Here is a 23607-nt window from a genome sequence, read left to right on the forward strand (position 1 = left end):
GTTGCTCTTTTTTCCTCCTTAGCTGCTCTTCCTGTGCTTCTATGGCATGTTTATCTTTAAGCATTTGTTGTTGCACAATAAGAGCAGCCATTTCAACCTCAGCCTTGATGCATGCAGATGAGGTGGTGGATAATCTTGAGCATGAAGAATGTGATTTGAGACTCCGGTTTGTAATATTTGACACACTGTCACTTGGATTTATTTCATCCTGCATGTCAGATATTGCTTTATTCTGTTGGGAAGGAATGGCAGGTTGCACATCAGAGTGTGGTATATTTCCCTTTAATTCAGCAGGTGCCTCCTCTTCAGTTGGAATGGGAAAGATGACTGATTGTGCAGTTAACACATCTGTAGTCACATTTCTTGCTTGCTGACAGGGTCTTTCAATCTCAGAGAGCCATGTTTGAACATCATCATTGAAGTCTGTGTTGTGTTTTATTATGCGTCCAAACCATTCATTTTGTGTTACCTTTTCCTCTTTGGGAAGTAAAACAATCACTGACTCATGTGTTGCATTTGCATTTTCATGCAGTTGTTTGAGTTCCTCCAGTTTGAATTGCACTTTCTTTGCATTTTCATCACTTTTCATGAGCCCTTTGATTTCATGTGAGAGCTCTTTCATTTTTGTAACATTAGATTGACGTTGCTTTTGAAGAGTTTCCATTTTGCAAGCCAGCGCTTTGGCTGTAAGCTTGACCGTTCTCTTCTCCATATTTTCCATTTCATTTGCGTCACTCATTACGCGAACTTTCAATTTTCACAATTCATCAAAGCACAGAGCAACAGACACAATGCAATCCGCAATGACATTGATTAAGCCAACATGCGATTTCCACACAACAGCACAGCACAGTGGCGGCAGCTCACAACGCGGTCAAATCAGCCCAAACAATTGCCGATCGCGACAACCAAGCAAGCGCAACACAAGCCAAAACATACAGTCCCCAATGGACAAAACGGCAGCCTTTCCAAACTGTGTTCACCTTCAAACAAATACACAGAAGGATCAACAAACATACCGTTTCTGATGGCTGTGATGCACTGCTGTCACTCGCGCCTAACACCGCTGCAGCTGTCAATTGTGTGTCTCTAATCCAAGGCGTCCGTGGAAAAGAGTCCAATGTCGCATAGTTCGTTCAATCCAAAACATCGAGATCCAAGCGATAAGAGCAACGTTGAATCCCGTCCCTGCCGTGGTGTTTTTGGATTGGATTAATAGTTTTTCTGTTTACTAATTGTAGCGACTGCTCTCCAATAAAGGCCGCTAAGAGGCTTAATGGGCTCCAGGCAGTTACGCGTCCAAACAAATCTCCAACTCCGGTGATGGCTATAGTTTAAAAGTTTAATGAATGAAAGCCAGAAGTACAACGGATGAATGAGAACATGTAGATAGTGTTGAAAATAAACAAATAAAATATAAACTGCTGTAGTTGATGGTTATTTAGCGTTGTTGACGATAAGTTGATGGTAAACAGAAAATAAAACAGGTGCGCCACCAACCCCCTTTGTATCCTAACCCCCTCCCGCCACAAGTGCCCCGGTATATACACCACACCCACACCCACGTGTGTCAATCAAAACGGAAGTGTTTGTAACTTTTCAACATAAACAATTTTGGCCCCTACAGCGACTTTAAAACAATCTAACAGCCAGAAGTGTGTATTTTTTTTGCCTCCCTTTTCGAATTCAGAATTTAAATTACTAGACAAAAAATTATATCCTGAGAAAAGTGGATTTTGAGGGGTACCGCTCCAAAGACCTCCATTCATTCTGCACTCGCTCGCTAGGAACTTCTCACATGGAACTTCCACCAGTTCAGAACCCGGAAGTTTCCAGAAAGTGGCAGTTCTCTCCATATTAGACTTTCTCTGGCCAGCAGCTGTTTCATAAGCGGCTGCATATGGGGTGCGGAAATGGACATTCCTAGGCTTACCAGGACAAGGATAAGGAGCAGCCTAACCATACGTTGCCGACAGACGGTGTGGATTTTTAAATGGGACTGCAAGCGAATATGGAAAGCCAACAGGGTCACATGTACGCGTAATTTAAACGCGTATTTTTGATTGGACACCCGTTTAGGAAGTGCCTGCAGCTGTTTCATAAGCGGCTGCAGCTGTAAATGTGCAGGCGAAAGTTACACATGAATGTACGCGTTAGTTAAGGCTTGCAGGCATTAAATAAACGTGTGTATATTTACACGTGCAATTGCAGGCGTTAAATAAACATGTGTATATTTACACGTGCAATTGCAGGCGTTAAATAAACGCGTGCATATTTACACATGCAATAGAGGGTTTTCACGACGCGTCATCGGACCGGAAGTCGCCAACTTGGAGGCACTCCGCATCACAACAAAGCACTGGCACTGAAGTATATTCTGAACTTCGTCAAGGAAAATGTTGAATTATTGCCGTGTTTCAGGTTGTACCAATAGGACAGATCGAGAAAAATATTTGGTGTAGTATTGACTTCTAAAAGTTATTAAAAACCAGGGAGAGGAATGCCAGAGATAATCTGAGTAAAGGAGGCGCTTGTGGTTGGCAAAGCTCAACCAAGATCTACGAGGGAAAAATCTGGACAACATCCGTATTTGTTCAGCACATTTCTTGTCAGGTTTTGTGAATGTTTATGTCAGCGGCTCATAACAAATTTTCTATTGTAATGATAGTATTTTTAATAGTAAATAGTAAAAACAATTACTGCTTTTATTGTTTTTACTGTGCTTATTTAACTGTAAAGCTGACATTGACATAATATAATTCATATCAAACTACTGCATGTGTATAGGTTAGGCGAATCACCGGGTCGTCACAAATCCAAGTAGAGGGAGATAGGTTAACTGGTAGGAATCTGCATCGCCAATAAATCCTAATTTATCAAAATATCAACCCTTTTCTTGTGGTCAAAGTTCTTCCCTATATGCTTTTGTATGTACACGTCACACTTTGCGACAACCTGTAGCGAGCATAGATTTAGATGGTTATGAGCATGTGAGCAAAGGCATTGCAGTTGCAGAATCTATGGGCAGAATGGGGTACAAGTCCGATAAGAATCAGACACATGATGCAAACTTAACGGAAATGTATTCTGTCACTATATAGTATTCCTTTCACTTGTTTTTTAGAAATAGGCTATAGGGAACTCATCACATATGATGCTTTTTTTCTTCGTGATATGAGTATGATTTCCAACGCATTGTATCGGATGAAATAAACTGTTAACATGAACAGCTCTGTCGTTGTTCTCACCAGGCAAAGAAAGCTTAATAGTTATTTTGGTAACCGAAATATTCCATAATGTAGACTTACCATAGCTTACTGTCAACTTTATATTCAAACGAAATGCCTCGAATTTCACACTTCCTTCAATTTCACATCAGTGTCGAAATGTGACCTGTGTTTTATATGTTCAACCTAGAAAACCAAACGTCTATTAATGGATAATAACGTGATCTTGCAAGACGTGTTAATAATGTAATAAATAAAAGCTCGAGAAGTGTGTTCAAAATATACATTATTGAACATTTGCCTTTGAAAGGGGCATATTCATAGAACCATATAGGCTACAAGACGTTTCCATCAGATGTAAGTGGGGGTGAAACATAGTCACTGAGGACCTTCATTGTCCCACAAAAGCAGTCTGGCTTGATGACACGATCAAAAAAAGAATGATGGGTGTGTTTAACAAAAGCTTCTAAAGCCAAGACGAATATTATTTAAATATATATCATTTCCTATTGTGGTTAACAGTTAAAGTATTAATCTTCGTCTTTGCTCCAGATAGACATGTCAACAATCTATGCTCGCGCTTAACATAATATATTTGCCATCATGTCATGAACGTTTTTACAAAAAATCTAATCTGTTTTAAAATAACGGGAATAAACTATATTAACAACATTTCATGTATGTGTGACAACGATTTGCTAAACTTGCAACAACAAAGCAGGCAACTCAAGCCATTTCTCCCTATGCTCATTCAATGTAAGTCTATGGCTCATTCAGCTCCATGTAAATCGGCTATTGGCCTATGTGAACGTTTGTGCTCGTGCCCTGTTAGTATCCGCGAGCGCATTTGCAGGCAAGTTTTATTGACGTAGACAAATAAATGGGGTGCTAGTTTACCCATTTCGGATTGGTTTCAAACTTAGCAAAAATCAGGAAAAATTATTCTATGAAAAAGCTAGTAGTATGAGCCAGGTTCGAGAATCGAACAAAAATTATTGGGGGAGATAGTTTTGTAAATGTTGACTGGAGTTAATAGAATAAAAACGACCGGAAGAGTCGGAAACCTAACCGTAATGCAATACCACCTACATCCACCGGGGCCGTTGCTTCAAGCCGAGGGGCGAAGGGTGGGGGCTTGATCGGATGGTGACTTGACCAAGCCCCCACCTCTCGCCCCTCGGCTTGAAGGTGGATGTAGGTGGTATTGCATTTACGGTTAGGTTCCCGTGTCTTCCGGTCGTTTTTATTCTATTAACTCCAGTCAACATTTACAATTCGATTGTAATTCGTTTCGATTCTCGAACCTGGCTCATACTACTAGCTTTTTCATAGAATTTTTTTTCCTGATTTTTGCTAAGTTTGAAACCAATCCGAAATGTGTAAACTAGCACCCCATTTATTTGCCTACGTCAATAAAAGTTGCCTGCAAATGTGCTTGCGGATACTAACAGGGCACGAGCACAATAGTTCACATTGGCCGATAGCCGATTTACATGGAGCTGAATGAGCCATAGACTTATATTGAATGAGCACAGGGAGAACTGGCTTGAGTTGCCTGCCCTGTTGCAGCAAGTTAAGCAAATGTCACACATACGTGACATGTTGTTAATATAGTTTATTCCCGTTATTTTAAAACAGATTTGATTTTTCGTAAAAACGTTCATGACATGATGGCAAATATAATATGTTAAGCGCGAGCATAGATTGTTGACGCTAATCTGGAGCAAAGACGAAGATTAATACTTGAACCGGTAACCACAATAGGAAATTATATAGGCCTATATTTAAATAATATTAGTCTTGCCTTCAGAAGCTTTTGTTAAACACACCCATTATTCTTTTGTTGATCGTGTCATCAAGCCAGACTGCTTTTGTGGGACAATGAAGGTCCCCGGTGACTAAATGTTTCACCCCCACTTACATCTGATGGAAACGTTGTGTAGCCTATATGGTTCTTCGAATATTCCCCTTTCAAAGGCAAATGTCCAATAAAGTATATTTTAGACACAGTTCTCAAGCTTTTATTTATTACATTATTACCAAGTCTTGTTAGATCACGTTATATCCATTAATAGGCGTTTGGTTAGGATGAACATATAAAACACATGGCCATATTTCTACACTGATGTTAAATTGAAGGCAGTGTGAAGAAAGTAAGCTATGCTAAGTCTGCATGATGGAAGATTCGGTTACCAAAATAACTATAAAGCTTTCTTTGCCTGGCGAGAACAAAGACGGAGCTGTTCATGCTAACAGTTTATTTCATCCGATACAATGCGTTGGAAATCATACTTATATCACAAAGAAAAAAAGCAACCTATGTGATGAGTTCCATCTAGAATAGCCCTATATTTAGCCCTATAGCCTATTTCTAAAAAACAAGTGAAAGGAATACTATACAGTGACAGAATAAATTTCCGTTAAGTTTGCATCATGTGTCTGATTCTTATCGGACTTGTACCCCATTCTGCCACTGCAATGCCTTAGCTCACACGCTCGTAACATAGGCTCGTAACCATATCAATCTATGCTCGCGACTGGTTGTCGCAAAGTATGACGTGTACAGCTAGTTGCAAGCGTGCACTAGGTCTCGGAGCAAGGGAAAAAAGGAGCCACTGTTTAAAGCTAGACCGGAAGACACGGAAGTGGAAAGATGGCTGCGTCCAGTCTCGCGGTCTCGCTTGCCTCACTGCGCCACTGAGCACTTTTCATAGAAATGAATGGGGACGCCATCTTGGAAGACAGAAGTAGCTGTCTCTAGTTATATTAACTCTATGCATCCGATGCATCCTCAATAAAAGGGGCGGATCAGAGACATTTCCGGGTATTTTTGGCGTTTTGGTGACTTGTGTTCTTTGGATTTGAACCGTACTTGGGCAAACGAGTTCGCAAGAACATAAGAACGGAAAAAAACGTGGATTGATAAACAGACAATATCTCCACACACTATTTTACTCCCAGATATCCATGTTTAAGCACATCAAAGAAAATCAGATAACGATCAAAACAAAAAACGGAAAATGGGTCGCTTTCCGTTTTTTTTTTCCCTTCCTATTTCTAAATGGTAATCGGGAACAGCTCGTTTCCCGATTTTGGTTTTCTAATTTTAAAACGAAAATCCATTGGCCGCAAAGTACACAAGGCTCTCCTTAAACAGGCTCTGTGCAGGCGCTTCATAAACGGGTGTCCAATCAAAAATACCTGTTTAAATTACGCGTACATATGACCCTGTTGGCTTTCCATATTGGGTAGGCATAAACCAATCGGAAGAGAGCACAAACCAGTATGCGGATTGTGACACGTATCCAACTGTTTACGTGTCTGGAATAACTCCGTGTGGGACAGGGTTTTATGCAAAAATTCGCCGAATTGTAACATTGTTTTGTCTGTTGAATGACGATTTGAAAGGATGGAGACAGGTGCGTGCGACGGTACTGCGGGTAGGCTAACTTACAGGCTAGCGCAATCAGCATTGTTGTTGTTTTGTAACCAACATTGTTGTGATTTTGTAATCATACTACTTGCAGTTTAGCTCTGCACATTGTACTTTATTTCCTAACGAAAGTGAGGTAATCTCATCTCGTGAGGTAATCGATCTAATCTGAATCATATGATGAATTGTGCCGATTTTGCTTTAAGCATTACACGTTTGCACAATGCTTTGTGTCAGCTGCACTTCCAGTGTCAGTCAAGTTTTCCCAAGTGGTTTACAAATAAACTTCTAACTTTTCTCTTAGGTGCACATTATATTAAGCCGTCGTCAGGACAGGAGGAGCCAACTGAGAATGAGGGCAATAATGATCAACATAATGCTACAAACAAGTTGTCAGGTCCTGCACCAGAGAACATAGCATGGACTGACAGCAGGATGAAACACCTGTTTGGGTTTGAAAGGGAGGACTTGTCCTCTTGGCATCGGCTAGTGTGCCTCCTGAACCGCCCCACTGATCCAGCCTCATTGGGCATCTTTCGTTTCTTATTTGGTGAGTTGTCAATTCATGTCACATTGTCATCTGTGTCAATCCCACCAAAATCTTCAGATCCCTGGGCATGATGGTCCATACAGCAGTATCTCTGTCCCAAACAATTATGTTGATGGGAAGTAACGTTCTGTCTTCACTACTCATCCTCTTAATAGCCTGCCTGTTTCTGTCCTCCAGGTATGCTGATGGCTGTGGATATTACCCAGGAGAGGGGCCTAAGTCACCTAGACTATAAGTACCTGGACGGAGCTCCAATCTGCCGTTTCCCTCTCTTTAATATCCTGCATCCTCTGCCTCTTGATTGGATGTACCTGGTTTACGTGGTGATGTTTTTAGGTAGGTTTCATTCTGTGTTGTGATGGTGTCCATTCCCATATGGGGAAGCCTGTCAGTGACAGTAATGTTTTGCTCTGTCCATCCCTTTGTTTGTGTATTGCTGTGTCTGTCCCTTTTGTCTTTCAGGTGCCATAGGCATCATGCTGGGGTGTTTCTACAGACTGTCCTGCCTCATGTTCATCTCAACCTACTGGTACATCTTCTTCCTGGATAAGACGGCATGGAACAACCATTCTTATCTCTATGGCCTCATCGGCTTCCAGCTCACACTCATGGATGCTAACAGATACTGGTGAGTGTGTGGCACATCCCTTCAGAAGTTCTCATGAAGTATGTATGTGTTTTCATATGCAGATCTTCATGGGCCTGTGCGTTTACATACATTTTTTTAACTAAATGTGGTGTATAACAACTTGCAGGTCAGTTGACGGATTACATAATTTCAAGAAAAGAAATGCTCAAGTGCCACTTTGGAATTACACGGTTCTGAGGACTCAGGTTTGGGGAAACTTAAATCTCTACAAGATTCTGTTTTCTATACATTCAGTTTAGCACTTTAAACTTTTAACTATATTTAGAATATGTGCTCCCGTTGTCGCCTGCAGGTTTTCATTGTATACTTTATCGCTGGAATAAAGAAATTAGATGCTGACTGGGTTGAGGGATACTCCATGTCGTATCTTGCGCACCACTGGCTTTTTGACCCTTTCAAGTAAGTTCAAAGTACATGTTTTCTTTCTTTTCTCAGTCTTAACAAGGGATCATACGTTCTATGGCTAACACTGTGTGTGTGTTGGCCAGGCTAATTTTGCCTGTTGAGATGGTGAACCTGCTGGTGGTACACGGAGGTGGTTTGATTCTGGACCTGACTGCCGGCTACCTGCTGTTCTTTGACGCCACGCGGCCCTTTAGTTTCTTTTTTGTCAGCTACTTCCACTGCATGAACTCTCAGCTCTTCAGCATTGGTAAGGTGCCTTTTTGTTTTTGTGCTTGTTCTTCTTGTTCATGGTTGTCTACTGTTAACCAGTGATATTGCAGATTATTCAAACAAAAATATCCAGATATACAACCCGTACTGACTATGCCTGTCAGATGGAGACTGGCTTCATTAATAACCTTCTATCAATCACTAATGATGCCTTATGCCCACAACAGGAATGTTTTCCTACACTATGTTGGCCACGAGTCCCATCTTCTGCTACGCTGATTGGCCCAGACGCTTCTTTGCCTATTTCCCGGCATTTCTTAGAGTGGTGTTGCCCTTCACAACTCCAGACCCGCAGCCCAGTATTTCCTGTGTGTACCACGAGGCGCAGACCCCGCCTGCCGACGCACATGACACCGTCTCTTTCTTTAAGGCCTCCAAACCATCGTTCAGACACAAGCTCGGAGCCCTCTTCACCATTATTTATCTGACTGAACAGTTCTTCCTCCCATACTCCCACTTCATCACACAGGTAGGTTTGCTTCTGAAATCACTCATAAGAGATGGACATGGTTAGATTGATTTTACAGTCTACAATTAGAGCACATTTTTGTACTAAATGGGGAACTGCCTTGGACAATGATCGCACAGTCAGTGTCAACACAACTATTTACCTGCAGCAAACAGTAGCTGGAATTAGATTTGTACAGTGGAGAGAGAAGAGAGGGGCTTTATCAGGAAAGTGACTGATAAGAGGCGTTTGTCTGTAGTGCCAGATTGAATGGCATGTTATACATACCACTGTGTAAAAAAATAAAAAATAATATTTGTTTTCAAATGTATGTTATCGATCATATTAATATTTTATGACAAAGGGCTATAACAACTGGACCAACGGTCTGTATGGTTACTCTTGGGACATGATGGTTCACTCCCGCACCCATCAGCATGTGAAGATTACCTACAAGGATGGAAAAACAGGAGAGATTGGATATCTCAACCCAGGGGTGAGTCACAGAACAGAAGCCCTAACAGCAGTTGATATCCTATGAAGTAGGGCGTATATTATAAATCTAATGCTCCTCCCTGTGCCCTCTCCCATCCATGTATCACTGCTCTTTTTATGTCAGGCATATGGTAAATCCTTGTGGGCATACACTACACCACTGCAACAAATTATTGTGATTAAGCTGACATGTATTTGTAGGTTTTCACTCAGAGCCGGCGCTGGAAGGACCATGGGGACATGCTGAAGCAGTATGCCACCTGCTTGAACCATCACCTGCCTCACTACAATATTTCCGACCCAGAGATCTACTTTGATATCTGGGTATCTATTAACGATCGCTTTCAGCAAAGGTGGGCAGTAGGAACATCCGAAGGTAACCCATCATATCAAATAGAGCAGCCAAAACATCTCATTTGTCCTTCAAACTCTTTGATAGGATCTTTGACCCTCGTGTGGACATGGTCAAATCGGATTGGTCTCCCTTTCGTCCAAACCCCTGGCTTATGCCACTGTTGGTTGACCTATCTCCCTGGAGGACCAAGTTCCAGGAGATTGAGGGAACCTTGGACAACCAGACAGAGATTGTCTTCATAGCTGACTTCCCAGGTATTGACTTTTTCACTTCTCCCTCCCATTAGATAGAAAATAAGTTTTCCAGACAGTACACACTATATATAAGGTAACTGTGTATAGTGCAGTCTATACACAATTTATAGAAAGTATGCCAAAAGGTTTACAGTACAAGTTGCATGCACTATACCGTGTAACAATATTACACCAATAGATAAAAGATAAACACAAACCTTATTTCATGTATCTTGAATTTTGAGTGACTGACAGTCTTCTTACCAAAGGTCTCCACCTTGAAAACTACGTTAGTGAAGACCTAGGCAACACCAGTGTTCAGGTGCTACAGGGCCAGCTGAGTGTTGAGGTGGTGTCAGAGAACAAAAACTATACCCTAAAGACAGGAGAACAGATGAAGGTACAGTATATAGTACCTTTGATAATTGTAAATGACTAATGATAGAGACTGTTGCATGGTTTCACTCTTTCAGAGTAAAAATCTGTAAAACCCTGCACTCACAACCTGGCCAGAATAACAGCTCTACTCATATAAATGAGAGGACTCGTTTTACATGCAGAAATATAGAGCTGAACATGTGTGTGTGTGTGCGCATATGCAGCTACCACCTGGAGCCTACCATAAGGTGTACACAGTTTCAACTGAGCCATCGTGCTACATGTACATCTATGTGAACACCACAGAGGCAGCACTCCAGAAGAACTTCACCAAGCTGTTTGAACTACAGGAGCGCATCCGCAATGGAACGGGTCAGGAAGTTTCATATTAGAGTGCATTTGGCACATATTCCAGTTTGTTTCATATTAGGCCTGAAAATGGATATGAAGCAAAGATAGACGCAAAAGGAAACTGCACACAGTGTAAAGTTATATAAAAATAAAGAGAAATAAAGAGTATGTCAATTCTGCTTTTGACATACTTAAGGACTCTAGCATTCTTTATACTCTACAGAGACAGAACCACTGCCCCCAGAACTACAACCACTTGTTTCTCCTAACGATGATGAAAGTGCAGAGATTAATACAACAGATCCAGTGGTGCGGCTGTTTCTGAGACGACAGCGGCGTATAAAGGAGGTCAAAAAACGTAGGGAAGCAAGTTTGTTGGAGAGGCTACATCGCTTCTCTGTGAAAAAGTACTGGATGTTACGACGAGGGTGAGTATAACAAGAAGTATCTTAACTGCAGGCTGTATCAGTCCTATCCCAATACCTCAGATCAGATGTTCACTTCATCATTTGATGTTACAACCCAGTAGTGATGCTACCTTGCAGCAATGTAGTTATTACAACTGTCTTAGTAGTTGACTTGCATTACATGAATTGGTTTCTCTGTCCTGTAGGTTCTTGATGACGGCCATTGCAATGCGAAACCTGGTGGTGGGACTTCCTCCTTTGGAAAAGCTGACAAGAGAGGTGGCCTATGCCAACATGAAGGAACCTCAGAATGAGGGTGGACAGGATGAACACCTCAAAGAAGAAGTTGGTCATGGAGAGCTTTAGGATAGAGGCAAGGGTTTTCAAAGAATGCAAGGTGCCTATGCAAATAAGTGAATTCATGATTAACCTGGAAGGAACATGTGTGATTGAGGGATTGTGTTCTAAACTGTTACCCACTAAAGACAAATCTAAGAATAGTAAAAATTTAAAAAAATATATTACAGGCTGTCTATTATTTAAATATGTTGAGTAGATATTTCAGATTGTGTGAACACATTCCTAATCTTTGAGGAATTACATTACTTTTTTTTATAATAAAAAGTATCCATATTCCTTCATAAATCTTTAGTCAACTCTAACTTGCAACAAGGCTAATGTATATTTGTTGTTCAAAAAAGTAATTTCTGAAGTTATTCAAATCGTTGGAGACCTTTTTTTTTTAATCATAATCAAACAGTACAAGAGTGATTGTTGAACATCACCATCTTTGATAGTGAAACCACTGTTGGCAATTTTATAATAAAAAGCCCAAAAGTATACATGTCTTTTTAAAGTGACTCATGTTCTGAACTCTTGACCTTGTTTTACAAGTTTGTAAACAGGCTCAAAACAATTTATTTTTACAGTAAACCATTCAAGTTTATCAATTACTAATAAAGGAGAAAACCTGAAATATGGAAATATCTTACTTTATTGCTGTCAGTATTCATCATTCAGGTACCCAGTCTAAAGTGCTACAGTATAACTCCACAGTGTTTAAGGGAAGATGTTATGGCACAAGAAACACTGTATAGACCAAAAACAAACACAGTTCAATTATTTTAGAAGGTTGCAGGGTGTACAAAAGAATGGTTGATTAGTAACACACAGACATGATTTAATCAGTTTAGGAGTACAGAAACATGTTTTGTTAACCTTTACACCAGCCAGGTCTCATCTCAATAAATGTTAGACAACAAAAGGTAATGACTCATTCTGTCTTCTGAACTGCCTCTCCAGCCTATCCATTTATGTCAAATGTCAAGAGCAACATGTAGACAAAAGCCATATAAAAATTATGGAATGACAATCATTTTTGTAGTGCAAATTTTGTGATTCCATTTTAGCATCCATTAAGTAAAAGGATCCACTAATGAACCACAATCTGCCTGTGATGAGGGTTGAAATACACTTCACTAGTACACAAAGCAAATTGAAGGCATAAAACCATTCAACCATTATGACAGTGAACATCCCTTTAACATTTTAGCTTTTTATGACTTGTATGTTTGTGTTCAACAATTTCCCTTCAATTATTTCACAGCTACTATTATAGTCATGACGCACAGACATTCATTCACCACTGTGATATGTTTAGAAAAGGACAACATTGATTAATGCTTAAGAGGTTGATTGTTATCCTTCAAAAATTCTCAGTCCCTATATCTAGGTTACAAACCCTATTATACACTTTACATCTTGTGAGAAACTACTGTACACACTGATTATTTGAGTGATCCCTCTTCAGTCTCCAAAACAACATCTGTGTTGTACGAATATGTCCTGTTTGAGAATTGATTGGTGGAAAATAAACTACAAAATTATCTTATATATAAAACATGTTATTCTCACACAAATGATTATTTAATAAATGTATGTCCACCTTAAAACGTCCTTTATTTTGGGAGTTTTTCACTCATATTTCTCCAGATCACTACCTTGGTTGAAGATCGGGGTAGAAAACTCCATGGATTACGCCTTCAATGACAACATTTGAAAATGTATCTAAACAGAAATGTTTTTATAATAAATCAATCAGTCATTACTTTACAAACAGTGATATAAGACATTTATATTTTAAATACACAATTATAATTAACAATGGACTCAGTAAACCGTTTAGTTGATATAGTGGACAATTAGTAGGAAACCGTTTAATTTGTATTCAAATTTGGTAGACCAATAATGATTAGGTATCAAAGAATTCATACCTGTCCTGGTTAAAATGTAGACATACATAATACAGAAAAACACTTACACATTCATAAGATTGTATGACATCCAATTCTAAATCCATAGGCAATAAGATGAAGTTGCCCCCCACCCCCTTGATGTGGCTATAACAGCTGCCGCTTTTCTGGCAAGGCTGTCCACAAGATTTGAGAGTGTCTATGGGATTTAGTGCCCATTCAGCCACAAGAGCATTAAGGTGTTTGGTCCATACCGAAACGTTTGGTTTGCATTTACATGTACGTTTAGTCATTTAGCAGACGTCTTATCCAGAGAGAGACTTACAGGGACATTCCCCCGAGGCAGGTAGGAAGTATGCAAAAGGACACGTCATTTTGCATACTGGCAACCTTCGGATTAGTAGGCCGAATCCCTAACCGCTCAGCCACCTGACTCCCAGGTGTGAAAAAAACTTGACAGGACTGCACACACCCCTGACCTAAACACCATCAAACACATTTGGAATAATTTCTGCCATCTGCAAGCCATGTGTAATTACCCAACAGCTGTGCCCCAATTCCATATTATTGCCTGTAGTTTTGGAATGAGACTAGGGCTGCACGATTAAGGCCAAAAGGATAATCACGATTATTTTGATCAATATTGAGATCACGATTAATTATCACGATTATTGGTGGATTATAACCTAATCAAATTTTATTGTCACAATACATTGTACTTGCATAATGGATGTGTATAAAACTCATAATATATAATCAATAAAAAACAAATACGGCAGGGCTCAGCATTAAGGCTTGTCCGGGACAAGTGGATTTTTTTGTAGGGGAAGTGGAAGACAAATGTACTTGCCCCACTGGACAAGTTAAAACTCACACAAAATAAAAAGCCACGTTACTTCATCTTTTGTTCCACTCATTACGTTTATTTTATCGATTTTATTTCCAGTATAGAAAAAAAAAAAATTCTGCATGAGCAAAACACAGATCTGTGTTTGCTCGAGTGGCTTAGTCCTAAGATCTCTACAGACCTTGCAGCTAATTTAATGCTCAACAATTGAACGGGGGCTTATTACTTGAAATAGGAATTATTTACCGTGTCGTCTCAGTTACACTAGGGCTTTGGAAAACTGTGCCAAGCTCAAATAGGCTAATGGCTAGTAGTTTAAATATCGCTCGATCACGCGAATTTGATCGTGGGAAGCCGAAATCGTGATCGTGATTAAAATTTGATTAATCGTGCAGCCCTAAATGAGACACACAAGAACTCAAAAACTCATGAAAAACAGGTGGTATGGTCAGGTGGTCCAATACTTTTTGTCCCTAAAGTAGGGCTGCAACTAACGATTATTTTAATAATCGGTTCATCTGTCGATTCTTTTTTTCGATTTAATCGATAAATCTGATAAAATTTGGGCTCAAGCTTTGAGCGAGAACAACCATTGTTCTCATATATATTTATTATCAATTTTACCACCCCCAATGATCCCTCAATATTTGGGCTACATAGACAACGTCGGTGTCAAAATGTTCGTCTTGGTCGCGATTCCGTTGCTTGTATAGGGATTTACATTCCGTTGCACGGTTTAGGCTGAAATTAAGTTTTTGTGGCGAAAAGTGCCTTGTGTGGCAGAAGGGACCTCAGTACTTGACTAACACAACGTGACACACTTGAGCACCGACGCATAAATACACCGTTCTAGTAAGACAGACAGCTATATCAGCAAGCACTCAGCATTAGTACCGTAGCTAAAAGTCAGAGACAAGTAAAAGACAACTACAACTGGCAGCTGTGCTCCATTTTGCTCCTAGATTCAGACCTAGCCCCAGTAAATTGTGGAGTTGGCTAACTACTACACTGCTGTTGTGTGGGAATCGCAGCAGCTAACCAGTCGAAGGGCCTACAAAAATACAGGAGAACACCCATAGTTTCCCAAGAAATTGTACCCTCTTTAGTTTAGTGTGAAATCCCACACCTTGGATGACTTGGGTCGTACTGATTTCTATGCCTCCGCCATTTGTTTCACAACAATGTTACGGATCTCTCCGATGATCTTTCTTCTACCTCCACTCCACTCTTTTTTTTTTCTCTGTGCTCAACTCAGAACATAAGCTCATTTTTTTTTTACTACTCAAACCTCTTCGCGACTTAATAGTCGCGCAACACAACAAATTGATAATGAAATTTGTTGCCAACTCTTTTAATAATTGAATTTTATCGATTTGTTGTTGCAGCCCTACCCTATAGTGTACATTCAAATATTATAGACTAAATATAATATGCGCTAATACTTTTGGGGGGTTTATACATTACCATGTGTGGAGGGAAGAAGGTAAGGATCTCTTAGGAACAGCATAGCTGGTTGATGGGTAAGTTTGCTGTTAAAGAACAAGACAGATTAGCTATAAATAGTCCTGTGATAGGAATCATATGAGGATTGTAACTTCTACTAACTCAAACACTAATACACTGCAATAAAAATAGCAAAACAAACTAATATAAGTCTTCAGTGTATTCAGTGTAGACAAAAATAGTGGAACTCCCTCCCATGGACAGATTAATCGAGTAATACAGAATAAAATGGTGGCCTGGATTACTTGAATACTTTCCATACATCGTATTTCGGATACATCGACATACCTTGATTCCTCAGATTCAGTTTCAAATGACCTAATAGCAACAGGGGGGGAAATGGCAAGAGGAAAGACATTAAATGTCATAAAGTTTGAAATAACACCTTGTTAATATGGATATAGGCTGAGGGGGAAGCAACTCTTTCCTTGCACAGTATTTTAATGGTAGCCTTGTTTTATAGAGCACCCATTGTACAAAATACTCACCCACAACTTTCTGTTTTTGGTAGAGAGGGAAAATGGCGGATGTTGAGGAAATCCAAGAATATCTTTGGGAGAACTTCATTCTCCATGATTATAGTCTGTCAGGGAAGGACAACGACAGTTGGGACAAATGGCTTTCTGGGAATCAGGGAGGCTTCATTCAAAGGTAACATTTAAATTGACTTAATATGCCAAGTGTCGAGGTGGAAACACTGCTTTCTGACAAGTGTGACATTAACACTTTTAAATCACAAAGGCTCCGGGGTTGGGTCTAACGCTAATGGTTTACAGTCTAACACTATAATGTAATGCCCACAAAATGAAAAATAATGTTGCTTGCTTACAATTAATCTGGAAGTTGGCCAGACTGGCTCCACCAAGGAAATATTGCACAATTATTGCATTGGGTATAGGGACCAGACAAATTACTCAATCAGATGCCTGACGGTACAAACAGGGGTTGTGTGATGAGAAGTGAGTAACTTTGCAAACGTTAAGACAACCTACATTCACAAGGTTGAGATGGAAGCTCACCGAAGCTACGTATAGAATGATTTAGCAGTGGCTGTCAGTACGTTTTAGTCTGAGGTCTCACAAAAACCTATGCGACGCAAAGGCAGTTTCAATGGCCTCAGATGGAGTTTGGAGGGATAGAGGCAGGAATGTCTAGTACCTCAGGCATGTACTGTGAATTCAATACATTTTCTATACTGGAAAACCTTTGCTGGTGTTAAAATTATAGTTGATCATTATGTTATGTCCCATAGGTGCTACGACCTTGGCCTTAAGAGTCCAGCTGGCACGGACGGAGCTGCACCATATGTGCGACCATCAGCGTACCTCTGTCCAGTGGCATTGCAATTTCCAAAAATGCTTCCATGGGGGAAGATGACAACGTTCATTTTATAACTGTCGTGTTTGTTTTATGTTAATAATTATTTTGATATAAGCAATGTTTTGAAATCTAGCTCTCCATTGCCTACAGCCCTGCAATGTCTCCTTTGTAATATCCAATACTGTGTACAGCGCTATTGTGCATAACATTACAGTGCGTCTTTGGGGATTTTTGATTCTAAAACTGGTGGTTCCCATCCTTGATTGTGATTGGCTATATCGCGTTCCATGCCGTTGTAAAATCCAGCATAACCTCACAGGTTGTCCTCATAACATTCTTTAACATTCCATATTACTGCGCATCGAATAATTCAAATTGAAAAAGACGGCAAAGACGTCCATCTGGCTGTTGCGTAGCAACGATTTATGTAGGAACTATACTTTGTAGTAGCGGAATAATGACGGTTTATTATTAAACTATTTTGTTTCTAATTGTTTTTATTGATGAAACCATATCAAATATTTGTAGTAACGGTTTTAGAAAAGCAATAATCCCCGCGAGTCCGTGGTTTACGCTGATTTTAGAACAGGTAAGGGGAGTTGTTAGGCACGACGCGAAGCGGAGCCTCTTGGGGCTTATTTCTTAATTTGGGGATTGTTTTGCAGTGCCCTCCACCCCAATCTGAAAGACATTTCCATGTACTCAAAGAGTCTTTCTAATACAACTTGAGACGTTGACACAATTGATTTAATACATATTGTCTCAGAGAGGTGGGGACAATGTACAGAATGGCATGATGAGGCAGCTCTGTAATGGATAATCACTGTCTCCTATTAGCAACCTGGCCAGATATTCGCTCTGGAAGATAGGAAGTTTATATATTATTTATAACAAACAAATGTCATATATATTTTTTAATAAGCCAGGGTAATTGCATCAATGTTACTTCTTGCGTCACAATCAACCTGAAAGTGTGTGGCGGTGGCGCAGGGGGGGTACCTGTAGATAAATCTCCAGACCTTGTCTCCTCTGTTCCAGAACCTTGGGAATCCAGTTCCTCACATGCTTTGAAGGGATCTCAGGCGGTTTTATGCTCTTTTTTAGCTAAGAGAGACAGAGGAATTGGTGAGGATGTTCTTACCCTTCTTCGTATGTGCTATGGTTAGGATGGGTGATTTTGACTAGATCAGTATAGAAAGAAAGAAAAACCTTGGGTCTCAATTTGGATGCCTAATCAATGTTGCAAACAAACTCACCATTTTATGGAGGGCATGAAACTCGCTGTAACGCTTCTCCACAGTATGTTGTCTGCCATTCATGAGCACTTCAATTTTGAACACCTGTAAAAGACGGACGTTGGACATCTGTTATTTAAAATGTCTTCTGATTTACTTTGAGATAATCAATCAAATACATATTTAAGCCGACCAAATGCATAAATAGGAGTTGGCTTTTTTCAGAATTCTGGGAAACTTCTGTAGGCTATGTTGGCTCTGCCTACCACCTTAGATTTCACATCCTGCCAATGATGCACTATATCAAAATTCAAGGAATACTTAGCTGGCTGGTTAGCCAGTGAGCCAGCTAACGTCAGCTAGCTTGCAAGATAGCTTTGCATGTGCCCAATACAAATAGATATAATGTTATTATAATACCTAACTGTATGGCGTATAGAGTTGATGACATTCTGTATAGAAACTGGTGTTTAGTAAGGCATATTTTCAATGTGACAGAGAATTGATTTAGCCATCGCGGTTAGTTTTAAAGGACAGCGGTACTGCCCATTAGGCTACAGTACATTAGCAGTGAAGAGCTAGTCTCAAACAAATAGGCTAGCATTTAATTCAAGCGTTCGCTTACCGTGTATCCTTTATCAGTCGAATTTTCCTCTGAACGGAACGATGGAATAGAAACCCTGACGGAGTGCATTTTGTCACAAATAATCCTGTAATGTTTACAACGTGTTTTATAAATGGAGACAACATGAAGGTGTGTTTGGACAAATCTGAGTTGTTGCAGCACTTCGTTCTTGCTTGAAAAAACAATAGTAAAAGTATAATTGGCGCCACCTATTGGGGCAGAGGAAAGTAACATTTTTGCTGCTCTCATCATACACTAAATTAACTTGTCAATTTGAGCTTTATCTCGCTCCTTCATATAAAAAAAATCTTTTAAAAAAATTACAAAAATAGATTAAATGTGCGGAAAACAAAAGCTCCATGCGAATACCCGCACAGGGGGCCACCAGAGGGCCCCCAACATTACTTGAAATGTCACACAAAAAAGATCTATGTTGCAGGTTTGAGTAGGGGGAACCTGCAGAGCCGGAGACCCCGGAGACATGGGCTGTTTATCAATCCACGTTTTTTTCCGTTCTTGTGTTCTTGCGAACTCGTTTGACGTCATCTTTCATTGCCCAAGTACGGTTCCAATCCAAAGAACACAAGTCACCAAGAACGCCAAAAATACCCGGAAATGTTCTTGATCCGCCCCTTTTGTCGAGGATGCATCGGATGGTGACTTGACCAGCGAGAGCTTCTGATTCCCCAGAAGTCATTGCAAGATGTCAAGCAGGCGGACAAACCTCACAACTGTCATTTTTTACTTTTCATATTTCAGCTAAATGGTACTTGTAAATCAGCATCTGAATTAAAATGTGACGAGAAATAAGCAGTGTAGTCGCTGAAAATGTTCTTATTTTATTGATGAAATGCCTAATTTGTAAATTTGCTCTGAATTTCGATAATCTATTTAACATTAGGTACTGTAAGTTAGCAAGGGCTACAGAAAACGTAAAATTACAGGTAGAGGGACAATTTTTTAGCTTTGTTGTCTAGTTTTTGTAGTTAGTCAGGGTTATCATAATGCTGCGAGTCCAGGGAAACCCTAACCATCTCAATTCATTCTCCGTCCTTGCGTCCTTGCAAGACCATTCTCGCAAGGACGCTTGCAAGAACGTTCTTCAAAAGAATGTACTTGTGTTCTCAGCGTTCTTCGGATTGATAAACAGCCATAGAGTTAATATAACTAAGACTTTTGTCTTCCAAGATGGCGTCCCCATTAATTTCTATGAAAAGTGCTCAGTGGCACAGTGAGGCAAGCGAGAGCGCGAGACTGGACGCGGCCATATTTCCACTTCCGTGTCTTCTGGTCTAGCTTTAAAGAGTGGGTGTTTATCAATCCAAAGAACGCTGAGAACGCAAGTACATTCTTTTGAAGAACAGTCTTGCAAGCGTCCTTGCGAGAATGGTCTTGGAAGGACGGAGAATGAATTGAGATGGTTAGGGTTTTCCTGGACTCGCAGCATTATGATAACACTGACTAACTACAAAAACTAGATAACAAAGCTAAAAAATGGTCCCTCTACCTGTAATTTTACGTTTTCTGTAGCCCTTGCTAACTTACAGTACCTAATTTTAACTAGTGTCTGCACTGCACTGCTAGCTAGGTTATCGAAAAGTCTGAGCAAATTTACAAATTAGCCATTTCATCAATAAAATAAGAACATTTTCAGCGACTACACTGCCTATTTCTCGTCACATTTTAATTCAGATGCTGATTTACACCGTTTAGCTGAAATATGAAAAGTACAAAATTACAGTTGTGAGGTTTGTCCACCTCGCTTGACATCTTGCAATGACTTCTGGGGAATCAGAAGCGTTCTCGCTGGTCAAGTCACCATCCGATGCATCCTCGATAAAAGGGGCGGATCAAGAACATTTCCGGGTATTTTTGGCGTTCTGTGACTTGTGTTCTTTGGATTGGAACCGTACTTGGGCAATGAAAGATGACGTCAAACGAGTTCGCAAGAACACAAGAACGGAAAAAAACGTGGATTGATAAACAGCCAGTGGCTCTTTTTTCCCCTAGCTCCGAGACCTCGTGCACGCTTGCAACTAGCTGTACACGTCATACTTTGCGACAACCAGTTGCAAGCATAGATTTAGATGGTTACAAGCGTGTGGGCATTGCAGTTGCTGAATCTATGGGCAGAATGGGGTACAAGTTCGATAAGAATCAGACACATGATGCAAACTTAACGGAAATGTATTCTGTCACTGTATAGTATTCCTTTCACTTGTTTTTTAGAAATAGGCTATAGGGAGGGCTAAATATAGGGCTATTCTAGATGGAACTCATCACATATGATGCTTTTTTTCTTCGTGATATGAGTATGATTTCCAACGCATTGCATCAGATGAAATAAACTGTTAACACGAACAGCTCTGTCGTTGTTCTCGCCAGGCAAAGAAAGCTTAATAGTTATTTTGGTAACCGAAACCTTCCATAATGCAGACTTACCATAGCTTACTGTCAACTTTATATTCAAAAGAAATGCCTTGAATTTCACACTGCCTTCAATTTCACATCATTGTCGAAATGTGACCTGTGTTTTATATGTTCAACATAGAAAACCAAACGTCTATTAATGAATAATAATGTGATCTAACAAGACGTGTTAATAATGTAGTATATAAAAGCTCGAGAAGTGTGTTTAAAATATACTTTATTGAACATTTGCCTTTGAAAGGGGCATATTCATAGAACCATATAGGCTACAAGATGTTTCCATCAGATGTAAGTGGTGAAACATAGTCACTGAGGACCTTCATTGTCCCACAAAAGCAGTCTGGCTTGATGACACGATCAAAAAATGAATAATGGGTGTGTTTAACAAAAGCTTCTGAAGCCAAGACGAATATTATTTAAATATATATCATTTCCTATTGTGGTTAACAGTTAACATTAAGTATTCATCTTCGTCTTTGCTCCAGATAGACATGTCAACAATATGCTCGCTTAACATAATATATTTGCCATCATGTCATGAAAGTTTTTACGAAAAATCTAATCTGTTTTAAAATAACGGGAATAAACTATATGTATGAGTAAGCACGGTAAATTTCAGGCATGTCACACTGTCCTAGTCAGGATTAGCAGGGGGTGCATTAAGCTTGTCGTGAGATGCACCCCCCCCTCTATTGTCTGTTCTGTATATCCCAGCATCAAATGATTCTTACTGTACATTGGGGGCACTAGTATCAGTAAGCACAGTAAGTTTCAGGCATGTGACACTTTCCTAGTCAGGGTTAGCGGGGGGTGCATTTTGTGACAAGAAGGAATGAAACAAGCCTGTCGTGAGATGCACCCCCCCCTCTATTGTCTGTTCTGTATATCCCAGCATCAAATGATTCTTACTGTACAGTGAGGGCACTAGTATGAGTAAGCACAGTAGGTTTCAGGCATGTCACACTGTCCTAGTCAGGGTTAACAGGGGGTGCATTGCACTTACATCCCATGGAAAACCTGCCATGAAATGCTCTCCCCCCGCATACGTTTCTATCCTTCTACGCCAGCATTATGTACATTTAATAGCATAAATTGAATACCAATACATGTGTATGTATAGGGTGGACAAGTCTGAAAACAGAACAGTCCATGGTAGGTGAGGGATTATTGGTGGCCAAGCCGCGAAGCGGCGAAGCCACATAAGTGATTCTACCTTTTCTTATTATTATTGGTGGCCAAGCCGCGAAGCGGCGAAGCCACATAAGTGATTCTACCTTTTCTTATTATTATTGGTGGCCAAGCCGCGAAGCGGCGAAGCCACATAAATGATTCTACCTTTTTGGTGGCCAAGCCGCAAAGCGGCGAAGCCACATAAGTGATTCTACCTTTTCTTATTATTATTATTGGTGGCCAAGCCGCGAAGCGGCGAAGCCACATAAGTGATTCTACCTTTTCTTATTAGGATTCCTCCGTAAGGAGGAAACCTATTGGTGGTTTTATTATTTGTAATTCTTGTACCATGGGAGTCAATGGCAGCCCCTAGACCCCATCGACAACTTTTTGTCAGGACAGTGGACAGTTTCTTCTATACCTACACCAAGTTTCATGTCTCCCATTAGACCACTCTAGCGCCACCAATGGGTCAAAGTTGGACTTGTGTTTACACACGCAACTTTTGAACCGTATGACTCATTTTCAAAAATGAGGTACCATTGGATTCCCTGGATCAAGCCGAGTTCAACGCACACCATGGCGTTAATTTCCGGTTATATAGATTTCCCGCCATTTCCGGTTTTATCAAAAACCTTTGAAAGCCTACTCCTCCTACAATTTTTGTCATATCTTCTTCAAAATCACCAGAGATGATCTTCAGACCAAGCCTCACAAAAGTTATCAAAGGAATTTTGATCCTCATAACCGTCTGTCCGGTACAGCCAATCAAATTCATCAGAAAAGCCGCCAAACAGGATGTGAAGTCATGTCTCAGCAAATCTTTGAGATATCAACACTAAACTTGGTAGATCGGAGGAAGACACTACAACATGTTACCATGTGCAAAGGCAAATTCATATCTCAAAAAATGATTGATATAAAGCAAATTGAACTTATCGCTAACGCTAAAATTATGCTTTACACATCAGCCATTCAAAAACTGATACTCTGATTCAATCACAAGTTCATATGAAAACTCTTG

General features: G+C 40.1%; 2 protein-coding genes across 8 annotated transcripts; one reads left to right on the forward strand and one right to left on the reverse strand.

Moving 5' to 3' along the window:
• Nucleotides 1-6488: 6488 nt before the first annotated feature.
• ggcx (gamma-glutamyl carboxylase) lies at nucleotides 6489-12041 on the forward strand. 4 transcript variants are annotated; one of them, XM_084686806.1, is made up of 15 exons: nucleotides 6495-6646; nucleotides 6965-7210; nucleotides 7388-7546; nucleotides 7673-7838; nucleotides 7966-8044; nucleotides 8152-8258; nucleotides 8348-8511; nucleotides 8702-9003; nucleotides 9347-9478; nucleotides 9679-9830; nucleotides 9917-10086; nucleotides 10335-10465; nucleotides 10668-10815; nucleotides 11018-11222; nucleotides 11408-12041. In XM_084686806.1, the coding sequence occupies exons 1-15, from the start codon at nucleotides 6637-6639 to the stop codon at nucleotides 11565-11567; spliced, it is 2331 nt and encodes a 776-aa protein (XP_084542932.1). In that variant the 5' UTR covers nucleotides 6495-6636; the 3' UTR covers nucleotides 11568-12041. The 4 variants fall into 4 exon arrangements, with proteins under 4 accessions (XP_084542934.1, XP_084542932.1, XP_084542931.1 ...); XM_084686805.1 differs by having other exon boundaries at nucleotides 6496-6667; XM_084686807.1 differs by lacking the exon at nucleotides 8348-8511 and having other exon boundaries at nucleotides 6497-6667; nucleotides 8796-9003.
• A 136-nt stretch (nucleotides 12042-12177) lies between these two features.
• On the reverse strand, nucleotides 12178-19477 carry snx24 (sorting nexin 24). Of its 4 annotated transcripts, none has more exons than XR_014740923.1 (8): nucleotides 18984-19469; nucleotides 18380-18463; nucleotides 18123-18227; nucleotides 16292-16386; nucleotides 16092-16121; nucleotides 15765-15829; nucleotides 13147-13268; nucleotides 12178-13046 (listed from the first exon to the last, which is right to left on the reverse strand). XR_014740923.1 is itself a non-coding variant. In XM_084686810.1 (8 exons), the coding sequence occupies exons 1-8, from the start codon at nucleotides 19233-19235 to the stop codon at nucleotides 12989-12991; spliced, it is 729 nt and encodes a 242-aa protein (XP_084542936.1). In that variant the 5' UTR covers nucleotides 19236-19477; the 3' UTR covers nucleotides 12178-12988. The 4 variants fall into 4 exon arrangements, 3 of the variants coding, with proteins under 3 accessions (XP_084542936.1, XP_084542935.1, XP_084542937.1); XM_084686810.1 differs by having other exon boundaries at nucleotides 13202-13241; nucleotides 18984-19477; XM_084686809.1 differs by having other exon boundaries at nucleotides 13202-13268; nucleotides 18984-19474.
• Between the last annotated feature and the right edge of the window lie 4130 nt (nucleotides 19478-23607).

Source organism: Hypomesus nipponensis, chromosome 22, assembly GCF_054491055.1.
Source record: "Hypomesus nipponensis isolate SF chromosome 22, ASM5449105v1, whole genome shotgun sequence".
Classification (NCBI taxonomy): Eukaryota; Metazoa; Chordata; class Actinopteri; order Osmeriformes; family Osmeridae; genus Hypomesus; species Hypomesus nipponensis.